At 45.0% G+C, this 12,348-nt stretch overlaps 1 protein-coding gene across 10 annotated transcripts in view; it reads right to left on the bottom strand.

Moving 5' to 3' along the window:
- Nucleotides 1-5,726: 5,726 nt before the first annotated feature.
- Nucleotides 5,727-12,348, bottom strand: part of CDC42BPB (CDC42 binding protein kinase beta) — a 93,785-nt gene continuing 87,163 nt past the window's right edge. For 4 of the 10 annotated variants that reach the window (XM_027637644.1, XM_027637635.1, XM_027637638.1 and 1 more), the window contains 8 exons: nt 11,570-11,667; nt 11,374-11,458; nt 11,106-11,226; nt 10,894-11,011; nt 9,918-9,956; nt 9,683-9,788; nt 9,520-9,590; nt 5,727-7,479 (listed from right to left, as the gene is read on the bottom strand). In XM_027637644.1, the coding sequence (XP_027493445.1) occupies nt 7,348-7,479; nt 9,520-9,590; nt 9,683-9,788; nt 9,918-9,956; nt 10,894-11,011; nt 11,106-11,226; nt 11,374-11,458; nt 11,570-11,667 (770 nt within the window). In that variant the 3' untranslated portion in view covers nt 5,727-7,347. Of the gene's footprint in view, nt 7,480-9,519; nt 9,591-9,682; nt 9,789-9,917; nt 9,957-10,893; nt 11,012-11,105; nt 11,227-11,373; nt 11,459-11,569; nt 11,668-12,348 lie in introns of those variants that run through there. The other 6 variants (XM_027637639.1, XM_027637641.1, XM_027637640.1 and 3 more) reach the window with 4 other exon arrangements.

Here is a 12,348-nt window from a genome sequence, read left to right as displayed (position 1 = left end):
CCAGCACTGTGCTGGATTTTGCTCAGGGCACACAGCAGGTTGAAGGAAGCATCCCTGGATGCATGACAGAAATTCAGTGCTCAAACACATTTCAAAATGTGTCCTGGAGCCTTCATGGCTTGGATCCATTAGCTGTATGGTTCTTTTGCTTTCCAGCAGTGTACTCAACTCCTGTTCCTTCCCTCACTCTTGTCCCATGGGCGCTGGTGAGATTCAGTCCTGAGCAAACAATTCCCTCCCCATCCCCTGCCCTGAGCTGCTGGAGTTTGCTCCTTCCCTCTGTGCCTGGGCTAACAGGTATGAAACCCTCTTGGACCTATGTGCAGATTTATCACATTATTCCCTGAGGTGAGAAAGTGTGTCTCCTCATGGTATAAAGGGAAAGAGGCTTGGTGCCAGGGGTCTCCCAGGAGGGAGGCAGGCACCTGAAGGCTGGGGACAGTCATATCAGCCCAGCTCTGACAAGGGTTGGGGCAGTGGCATTGAGGGGCCTCGTTAGTTCTGGCATGTGTCAAACACCCTCAGCTGCCCACAATGTCAGGCAGTGCTTCATTATGGAGCAGGTCTGATGGGTGAGGCTGAAATTATGGATATGTATGCAAATGTATGCAAATTCACACTCTACTGGGTTTTCAGTAGGGCTTGTTGGCATATTCCATAAGGAAGCAGCTATTTTAAGTTTATTATATTTTGTTCTAGTCTCTGGAAGACATAATCCCTTCTCAAAGGCCTGCGAATTCATCGTTAGACGCATCAGAGCCCTGACGAAGGGCAACAGGCAGCATGTGGTGGTGAGACCAGCCCTGCTGCCCCCCTGCCCACAGAGAGACCTCTGGAAACAGGCAGTGTGAGCAGGCGGGACAAAAACACGAGCCAGGCAGGGAATGAGGCTGTCTCTGTGCTCCTGATTGCTGCCGTGACTTTGCAAGTGGGGCTGGGAGGAGGTCTGTGCTCAGGGCACACCCTTGGGATTTCGCCATGCACGCCTCTCCCGAGGGTGTCCCGCTGGCAGTACTGGGATGAAAAGCAACTTGCCTGTGCAGGAGTTTCTGCTGCGTCTGTCAGGCATCTGGTGCTGGATGAAATGGTCACCGGGCACGTCAAAAAGCAGAGGAGGCCATCGGCTGCTGCAGGCGGCAGCTGACATTGGTAGGTTAGGAATATCCAAGTCCCACCATCCCGTGGTCCTACAACAAATGCATCACTGTGGGGAGCAGTGACCCAGGGACAGGACTCAAAAAGCTCACCCGTTCAGTCACTCCTGTGATGTGAACCCCAGGGAAACACCGCCAGCCCAAGCCGTCACACAGACCCCATGAGGCCGGACAACACCCAGTACCGGGGGGCTCGGTGCGGCCGCGGTGCAGCTCGGTCATCCCGAGCGCTGCTCGCTGGCACCGAGATGTTTCCATGGTGCCTGTGCGAGCAGCCGCAGCGTCCGCCGGCCCCGCACGGCGGCTGGGTCTCGTTACGCGGAAGGGAGGCAGTCACATCCATACTTTCTGCCTGCGAGAGCCTTTTCGTCTTTTTTTCCCTTTTCACATCAGTTCATTGCAGGTGACTGTGTCTCCTCCAGCTCACAAGCCTTTAAATGCACATATACACGAGTTATCTTTCCAGGGCTGGGCCGACGCAGCGCTGCACGCTGGAGGCCGCTGCATCAGGCAGCCCATCACACCGGCGCTGCCCCGTGCAAAGAAGGGGCTCAGGGCCATCCCCCAGGGAATCCCTCGCTGTTCGCCCTGGAGTGAATTGTTTCCTTCCCTGGCTACGTTTGGGCTCCTCACTCCAGAGTTATGAGGGCTCGCGATGGCTGCATCCCTGCGATGTGTGCTGAAGGGAAGAGGTAAGAGTATCCTGTGGCCACACGCTGGGGAAGGGAAAAGACATTGGCAACAGGGACCATTGCACAGGATGGTGGCAGAATGCTGTCCTTCCCCGGCAAGCAGCCAAGGACATCAGGTCTGCGTCCCACCTGGGCACCCTGGGATTTCAGGGTGAGCTACGGTCAGGCGTGTGGCCGTGCAGTGGGACAGGCTCCTGGGACACATCACCGACCGCACAGCCGGCACGGAGGGAGGCAGCCCACCCTGTGGCACAGATCACCGACTGGTCACCCCTCCGTGTTGGGGTGTATGGATTTGCTGTTGGCGAAGCTTCGTTTTTAAAATGCATTAGCAGCTCGAGGTCACTTACAATAGAGGCTTTAATTAAAGTAGAGATCAATTTTTGTCAGCGCGCGGGCAGAGCACAGTCTGTACTTTTCCTTCAGGAGCCACGTCCGCTCGCTCGTACAGAACGCACCGCAGGGAGGGGGGAGCTCTGCAGAAAAAAAACGCCGAAGCACCAGTTTGCGACGCCGGGGACCAACAGCTGCCGAGAAAAACAGCTGTATCCACGATCGCTGCTCTGCGCACCGACGCAGGCAGACAGCCCGCGGTGCAGGCAGGGCAAGGCAAAGGGGCTTGGTACGTAATAGTGTCTCCCGGGATCCTGCCTAAACAAGGAATTTAATTCGCAGACATTTTTGGTAAGCAGCACATTAAATGGGTGGTTGCCGAGGCTGTGCGCGGCGCGGCACCTAATGGCTTTGTTTTGCTCTCGGTCCGGAGAGTCAGGCGTCCCCCGCTGGGACAGACTAATTCCAAATGCGTTAGTGTCAATGGCAAGACCTCAGGAATCATTGCTTCCCTAGATCTTAAGAGAAAAAGCAACTTGCACACTATTAATGGACACCAACTCATATCACGGTTCCTTCCCTTTGCACGATACAGCAGCTCACAGAAGTTGTGCAAACCCAGATTCAGACTGGCACGGTGCTCAGAATACTCCCAAACCTAAAGACAGACTTGGTCCAGTGAATTTCTTTTTAAAAATCTTTTTAGCAGAAGGTGGCAGCAGCGGAAGGGAGGGCGTTTGGCAAGGACTGGTCTCACCGGAGTGCAGGAGCTGGCCAAGGCACTGCGGGGTGACAGCTGAGCCTTGGCCATCTCCTCCATCAGCACACAGGGCTCTGCACTGCCCGTCCTCACGGGACCGCAGGGACTGCGTAAGAGACGGGAAAGCAGGCGATGCTGAAAAAAATCTGAGGGTTTTATCTATGAGAAAGCAACCAATAAAGCTGCATGAACCTGTGCAGTCAGATGACAAAAAAGTGCTGCAGCTTACTGGGGAGCAGGGAAAATATTTGCTGCAAGGACAGGGAAGGGGCTCATTCCTGAGTCCATGTTCCTCCTCTGGCTGGAGCACAGCACTGCAGCTTCCGCTGGCTGAGCACGTCCTGCTGTCTTCTGCTCCTGTCCTCAGCTAACCCCGCCGGCAACGCTGGCCGGAGCATCAGGCACCGCTGGGACATGCTCTGCCACCATTTGGCTTTCCCAGGCATCCTGCACCAGCCCTGCAGCTGATGGCCGGTCTCATTGTCACCCCCTGTCCCCAGAAACATGTTTAGGAGGCTTTGCAAGGGAGCATTGAGATCTGCAAGGCAGCACCGAGATCGTGTGGCTCTTTCCAACCGCTGTGCTTTCTGTCCTAGCCACAGGGAGCAACTCTCACCCCATAGGAAGGGGCTGCCCTGCACTGGGAGAGGGTGGCAGCAGCCACAGCTCTTGCCACACAAGCTGTGAGGAGCTCCAAGGCTGTAAGGAGAAATTGAGAGGGGAGCCACATTTTCAGGGGTGCAAACAGACAGAAGGCAGTCCAGACCTGCTGCCACAGCAGTGGAAGGCAAGGGCTGGGCAGGTGACTGCTGCTTTTTGGGTTGTCCTCCATTCTGACTGCTGGAGCTGTTTCAGACAGGGTGCAAACTGGAACACGAGATGCTCCAGTAGCCTGGCATGCAAGAATGCCATGTCTCTTTTTTTTCCTTTTTCTTTTAAAATAAGCTAGGCAAGGTTTTTGTCAGGATACATGCAACACCTTCCTTTAACTAATACTTTGCTTAACTGCACCTCAAGGTGCAGTGCAGTTCCCACAGTCATCTCTTCCCTCAAACACTTTCCTGCTTCTCAAGTGCTTTAGGCTTACTCTTAAGGTTTTTACACATCTGCTCTCTCCCAGGGATGCCCAATCTGGCGCTGTGCAGAACAAGGGTGCCTGCACCTCCAGCATTTCCATGCTGAAGCCCCCTCCCTGTGACCTTCCTGAGTTAAACACTTACCCTGCAAAGATAAAGTGAGTGTTTACACACACCCCTCCAGCAGATTGCACCTGTTTAGGAAGCTGTTTATTCTCAGCACATCTGTTCTGTAGACAGAGGTGGTGGCAGATAAGTTTAGGTCTAGGGTGGCAAGAACACCATGATGTATTCCAAAATATGCAGCTTTGAGGAGAAGGTCTGTGCTGGAAGTGATCAACTTGTTCTGGTGAGTGGTGTGCCCATCACCCCAGCTTTGGGACCTGATGTAATGCCTCGGTGAAAATGGAATGAGCAAAGGAACTGGCAGAGACCAAATTATCCTCATTCCTTGCATAGCTCAATTCCTCACTTTTGATCCTAGACTGGTAGCCTCCAGGGATAAGAAAGCGCATTGTCAGAAGACCATTTCACATCCTGAATTTCTGCATTTCTGAAAGTTCTCCTGAGGGCTCAAGAGGATTCTTTAGGTAACCAGAATCAGAATCCTCAAGGGAACAGATGATTTGCAAAGGCCTGTGGTGGAGGACTTGGGAAGGAATTCTGCTTGGCCAGACTTGAGGGAAGAAAAAAAAATGAAAGAAAAGAATAATGTATTCATATGAGCAATTAATTTATTTTTCTAGAAACGTTCTCCTGCTTAAATTATAACCAAGCCCTGGCACTGCTGAGTGCTATGATTTAATACCCCCATAATTAAAGACTTTGTTGTCATCCTAAGTCCTCACTGTGCAGAGAAAAATCAGCTCAAGAGCAGGAGAAATCTTTTTTAAAAGTCAAAGGCTGATTAGCATGAATACTTGTGAGAATGCTTCCGGCACACAGCCTCAAACCTCCTGTCAGCTATCACCCCATCCCCAGGATGGGATGGGTGCACTCTCCCAAGCCAACCTAACCCAGTCTGCCCAGGTAGGTTTGGTCAGGCAAGGAACAGCAGCATCCAAAACACCCACTACGGCCTTCCCTGTTAAGGGTGAGCCAAACCAAGAAGCAATTCAGGCACTCCATTATGGGTGAGGGACGTTTACCCAAAACACACTAGAGAAGATATTGGCTCTGCTCTAGTTACAGTGGGCTCTGTGGTGCTCAAATACCAGAGCATGAGGGGAGCTTTAAAAAAACCCACCCTATATGAGGGGTGGCACCATTCACACACCAATCCTTGAAATGTTCCTAAGCCTTTCTTTGGGACTACTCCTTTGACAACAAGTCAAAAATATTTATTGTTTTATCACCCTTAAGATGCCTGAATAGATCCTGCAGCCTTGTTATTGCGCTTCAGCCATAAGGAAGCAGTCACATAAATCAATTAAAAAGGAACTAATAGGGCCAGTGACTCAATGAAATGACAACTCTAACACAAACTGAGGGCACAACATTTTAACACTGTATTCCACCCAAAGGACTTCTGTCTCTCCTGAACATTCATTTACCTGCAGCAACTTGCACCTTTTTCGTCGTGTTCGGCTACAGAGCTTCGACGTATCTTTCAGTTTATGTAAAACATCCATGTGAACAAAGTGAATTTACCATGAGACTAAAGCAAGTGTCAGTGGTAGATTGTTTTCAGATGTCAAGACAGACGACTATGAACTTTAAAACCTCCCTCTTCTGCTTTATTGACAGGTAAATTGTTCAAAAATGTTCTCACAATTCAATAATTACAAAGACTTAGACTTACATTAAAAAAGTAAAAACCAGAAAACCCCCAAAGCAGTAGTGTCCAGCTCTAACTGAGCCCCTTTATCAAGAATCTGAGAAAAAGAGCAAGTACTGTCGAACACTTAACGTAACAGGATTAAATGTTGACTAGAACACTCAGTTTAAACTAAAGATAAGTGCACGTCCTATACAGTGTTTCAGAAAAGAACATTAGCCATTGGCATATCATTAGCCCATTTAAACCGAATTTTAAATAAGTGACATCCAACTGTCATAAAATTGGCACAGAAGGCACACTAGTGTGACAATGACAAACTGGATATGCCAGCCACGGAATTAATTACAAGCTTTTAATGAAACATGGTCACAAATCCTTGATTACTAAATGTATAATACATGGAAGCATGAGATTAAATATACACGCAAAACATCACTGCACGTGGGCCATCGCAAAATATACAGGAGTGTGTTGTGCATTTTTCTACATGATCAATACTTGATTAATAATCATGGGGTCTTCATGCAGGTGAGGATACAGTTAATGAGAAAAGCAGCACCCCCAGTTACACATCCTTCACGTTCCACTTTGGTAGCCAATAAAGCAGACTGATGTTTTAGTGTGATATAGTCCCTTAGGTCAGGCAGACTTCGAGGGCAATGCGTCCACGAGAAGGCTTGCTAGCTAAACAGCGTAGTGTGTCCTTACACCAAAAAACCCAGGAGAAACAACTTCTCAGGAGGAGATAGGCAGGAACTAGGAGTAAATTTTTTTTTTTTCACAGCAGTAATTACCAGTATTTTAAAAGCCCTGACTAGTGATTGATTGATGAGGACTAAAAAGCAGGGAATGGGTAAAGAGATAACTGGCAGTAGTCCTATGTACAAGACTAAAAAGTTGGTAGAAAGATAGAAAGACAGTTATGCAGCTGTATATGTAATGGCTAAATGATTTAAAAGGCCACAAAACTATAACCAGCTTTCATTTGACTTCCTGGTGATGTTGGAAACGACTTACAGCTTCCTAGCATTCTCCTTAAGATTTAGGAAACAAACAGTTATGGGAAAAAGGGAAAAGTGTATTCATCTGAGGATGTAACTAGACCTGCTCACATTTCCTATTTAGAGGTCCAAATTCTGTCTAAAAGGATTTCCTGCTAATCAGACATTACATCATTCTATAGAAAAATAATATTCCTGATATTGTAGCAACATTATCAGTATCTCTCTCTATTTCTCTTTCACCATAAGAATAAGACTATTTACTGGTGGCCTTAAATGCTCCTATGCAATAAAACCATGTCACAGCTGTGCAGAAAGGAACCAACCATAGCCGAGCAGTGAACAATTTCGCATAAAAAGCTTGATCGCTATTAGTAAAGAATTTTCTTCATTTCAATAGTTTGTATCTACAATCTGGATATATAATTATTCTTGTACAACACTAGAGAGTCTGTGTCAGTCTTGGCACTAGCATCTGAGTCAGCTTTGCCCTGCTCTTGAATACCATGGAGTAGCGGATGACCGGAGCTGGAATGGTGAGAGCGGTAGCGTTATGCGTCACAGGTTGACTGGTCCAGTCCATCTAGGGTAAGCTGATTCCTATGAGGAGAGTTGGGACTTGGGGGACCACTTGGATTTGAGCTGTTAGATGGAGTAGAGTGTTTGGTGGAGTCTGAATCAGGCTGTTAACGAGAAACATTAAAAAAAATTATGTTTACTTAAAGTGAATTCTTTACACTCAAGAGCTTTCAAAGGCACTCAAAAATTAGGGTGAGCAACACCTACGAAGCAGTGTGCATTACATTAATTTCATAGTTAAACATTCATGCAAGTACTTCCATTATCATCAACAGGCTGTAGTGTAGTCCCAAAGGTGACCTTCTGACGTAACAGGAATTATGGTAAAGTATGTGGAAATCGCTACATCTCCAGCTCCTCTCTGTTAGCCATTGCAAAACTTTCCTGATGGAATGCATCTGTCTGTTCACTGTTGTTCAGAACTTACCAGCCTGCAATTTCTAGGTAATTTTTATAGCCCCAGAGGAGGTTTATCTACCCATGTAAACATCTAAACGATTACAGTCAAATCATCCTCAGTTTGGTGAGAAGGAAGGAAACAAGCATGTGAACTGTCTACAGAACAGCAACAAGCATGTGAAGTGCCTGACAAAAGAGTGAAGGTTGCCAAGAATCAGGCTGGAGATCTGGAAACAGAATAGACTTACTGGATACATCCTACGTCAATATCTAATAAAGACTATCCACAGTTATTTCCCCAGTGTTAGATTAGTTGTTGGATATTTGCCTTCACAGCCTGGTCTCACTTCAACAGGATGGCTGGCAAGATTCCCACTATTTTGGTGAGTTACAACTCTGAGCACTGCACACATTCACAGCTAATGAAACACTGCACAGGAAAAACTGGTATCATTGCAGCAAGTTATTTTCAAGAAAGGGAAATATATATTTAGCAAATAGATTGAAAGGTAACATCCTTCGAGAACGCTGTTCACAAGATTTTGCATGGCTTGAACAATAATAAGATCATCTATAACAAGATTATCCTAACATGATCCAGTTCATGCTGCAATAAAGCCAAAAGCTACGGGGAAAAAAGTATAAAGCCAAAAGGTGTTATTAGAGCCTCTTTCCAGTTTCACACTACAATTTTTTAACATTTCGAAAGTCACAAGATACTGTAAGATACACCAAAAGAGAAAAGATTGTAAAAAGTCCCCTTTAGAATCTATCATTTGTGCCTACAAACTGCAAGTATTTTTACAGCACGGAATATAATGGAATTTTGAAAGGATGTGCAGAATAACTAAGTCAACTAACATAGTCCATCATCATCACCTTTGAAAATCAGGACTGTTTAGAGATCCCAATTTTCCTGTGCTTTTAATGGGTTACTGAAGTTGACAAAGGAAGTCAGAACATGACTGTAATCAGAACTCTGGACTTGGGGTGTACTAAGGCATCCTGCAAAGGTCTGGCTTCAGAGAAACATGCTTAAAAATCCAGAACATTACATGGGCTTGCAGTTGGGTATCAAAAAGCACTAAAAAGATCTTGATCTAAGAGTTTGTCTCGCAGGACCACTAACACTTTCTTTCCTAACACATTCATTGCACAGACAGTCCCTCAGGAAAGCTTGGAAGAAGCTACACACATGATAAATCAAGGAAACAAAAATCATATATCTTCTCTATTTAGATTCAGGAACACCAGTTTTGTACAGCCTGGACACTTTCAGTTTGGTGACTACTGGCACGTACTCTCACTAAAACCAATTCTATGTATTTTAAAATATGATTTCTTCTCAAGTTACATGACAAAATGTCTTCCTTAAGGCAGCACAGAAAATTACTTAACGAGTCATATTACTTTGATATTCTATGCTAATAACCCAGAGAACAATTTTAGGAGCTTTGAGGACATTTCATCAATTAGTCAAATTTGCCTTGCCTATAAAGCTTAATCCAAGACATAATACTTCTTAAAATATCACCATAAAAAGATCTTTTCACAGTTTTGCTTTTGTGCTGGCATATCTAACTTGCAAACATATATTAAAGGCTGGAAAAAAATATTCGTGGAAGGAAAACATCTCCATAAACGTCTCTATGAAATATTTCCTAGGAAATGTAATTTATTGGAAAAAGAAAACAACCTACGTCAACAGGATATCGCCAGTCTCCGTTTAATAAAAGCTATTTTACCTCTTTGTCAAACTCCTGGTCAGGGTCGGACATACTTCGGGAAGGCATGGCCACTCCCACATCACTGCCACCTGGAGGGAATAAAGGAAAAAAGGCAGGTTTACACCTCTTGTTGATGCCACAGATTACAGTGCAGAACTGACAGGCTTCCTTCCAGCCTTACTTGATGAGGGCCACGAGATGTAGGTTTTGTTTCTCTGCTGCTGCTGCCGTGAGAGGTTTGCTGCAGACGGACAGGTTTTTTCATCCTGTGCAGGAGGTAGGACACTCTACAGTTGAGATGAAACACCTTGTTAGCCAGCAACAAAGGCTATCCAACGAGAAGTTGTTACTCATGAAAACTTTACTGTGCTTTTGAAGCTATTACAACCCAGTGTTGGTAGAAAAACTGAACTTACTTGACCACATCCACATATTTTCAGTAACAGACACAAACCCTGAGAAAGACAGAGAAAAAACTAAGCCCCATAGCAGCCACTAGAACCTGTCAGCCAGCAAACCCTATATGAAGGGGCAGGGACTGTACCAACAGCTCTGCTTTCCTTCCTCCTCCTGCTGAAAGAACAAATGCCTTACCCACATCTGGGCTATCTGAGAAAGACAAGAGAAAGCCTGACTAAGAGCTATGAAATGGAGGGTACATACAGAATGTAGAAATGTACCTTCACATTTGTCTTCCCCTTGTGGACTTAACACTAAAGTAGCTCACAAAATGATGTATTAGTTAAATACAAAATAAAATTAATGCTAGAAAGCACTGCAACTCACATGCATTTTAGTTACCTCCACAGCATTAGTTTTTTCCCCCTTGTTATTGCTCTAGAATTGGCAAAGTGCCACAAGCATACCATTCCAGTTCCTAACAGTTTGTAGCTACTCCTACCCTTGCTAGGGAAGCAGAGGAGGGACAGGAAGAGGAAGAAAGCAGAGGGGAGCCTTGCAGTGAGGAATGGTCACTCTGGAGAGAGAATTCAGCAGAGATAGGGCTCATGTGATAGACGTGCTCAAAGCCTGTTGGAGGTGATATCAAGAGCAGAATGCCGAGAGGATGAGGGGAAAGGAAATTCATTCTGTTATTTTAAGAAGAGAAACAAGAAAAAGGAAGGAGGAGAGACGGATTATTTACAAAACTACTAACAAGCTCCTGGCAGTGATATCTGTTTCATTGAGTGTCTCATTCATAAGCCAGCTAACAGTATTTCCCTGCACAGGATTTAGAAGCATTACACAGCAGGAAGGTTCACCTTTCTCAAAAGGCTTTAAAGAAGAATTTGGTACAGAGATAATACTTGAAGCCCATACAGCTCATCTTCACAGTTTTTGTGATCAAGAACAAATGCACATATATCTCTCTCCCTTTAGAATGTATTTTACCAGTGGGAGGTCCATGAGAACCTGCATTCCATCTCCTGGTCCCATATGAGCCACGTGGTTGAAATTTGTTGGGTTAGAAATCATCTTTGACCTTAGCTCAGGGTCTCTAAGCATTTCCCTAAAAGAACAGAGTGATTTTTTTTTTAATAAACATTCCCAGTCTCTGCATGTCATCATACACATTAAGTTATGTGCCACAATTAAATTCTTACCGCCTTTGTTGTAATCGCTCTTCCTCGGGAACCTTAAATACAAATCTTCTTTTGCTCCTGGTTCGAAGCATTTGCTTCTTGCTGTTGTCAGATGTTTCTGGTACACTGAGGCCAGCTCCTGCTGTAATACCACAATGCAATTTCACACATACAGGCATACACTGACCCAGATGTATCCAACACAAACCATGCAAAGGTAATAACATGGTTAAATTTACTCAGTTAGCTTCATATCAGTTCCCCATTTCTCCCCTTGCCCTTTGCTCACCTGCAAACTTGTTCTTGAAATATATTAGTCTTGGTGGCTCGCAGTTAAGGAGGTTGAGTGTGCCATCCATGTTTAATGGTCTGATCTGTTTTGAGGAAGGAGACGGCGAATTAACTCAAGCCCAGCATACACCATGAAGAAACATCTCATTTGAAATTAGCCCAGTTAAGTTCAATATTCAAGGAAAATTACTTACCCTTCGCAGGCCAATAGTCTGGACCCATTCCATAGTGTTAACATCAAATACATCAACACCATACTCGCTATACACTGTTACATAAGAAGAATTGCAACCTGCACAGATTAAAAACAAACAGAAAACCCTAATGTCATTTCAGTAGTCCAGATCTGACATATATTTGAGCAAATTTCAATACTTACAAGTTTTCCACTATGTGCGAGACACATTTTAAAACACTGTTTCAAAGCCCCAGTTTCAAATAGAATTTTTTGTGATAATAGAATTGCTAATGACAACTACCAGCATCATGGAAAGATTTAAATTTGACCCTTCCAGTATTTTTAAAACTTCACACTGCCATTTCATGAAATTGCAAAATGGCATCTGAAGTTTTCACATGCATACAAATTTGCTAGGTGGTAGGAAGTGAGCAGCTAGCTTTTCTATGGATTACTTCATTTCGGAAGCAGCAAACTAACGATACATCTGCTGTGTGCAGAGGAGATGAGAGGGCCACCATCTGTGAGCTGGGTCGTGAACTCATGATGCAGATCTGTTCTCAATTTCCTTCCTCTTTTGCTAACAATTATCTAGCTTTAGATATTCATGTATGGGTGCTTTCATCAGGTTAACATAAAAATGTCACAATGCTTAAAGCCCATAACTCATTTTCTTTTCAACTTTTTTTTTTTTAAAGCATAAAAGGCATCAGCAGATAACTTTATTTTAGGCCAAAGGAAAAGCGGAGATCTCTAGAGCTTCGTAATAACATGCTTCTGCTCATCTAAAGACTG

This window comes from Corapipo altera, unplaced genomic scaffold (genome assembly GCF_003945725.1).
Source record: "Corapipo altera isolate COAL_440 unplaced genomic scaffold, ASM394572v1 23, whole genome shotgun sequence".
Taxonomy (NCBI): Eukaryota; Metazoa; Chordata; class Aves; order Passeriformes; family Pipridae; genus Corapipo; species Corapipo altera.
Note: the sequence above shows the minus strand (reverse complement) of the source record. Positions and strands in the feature narration are given on the sequence as shown.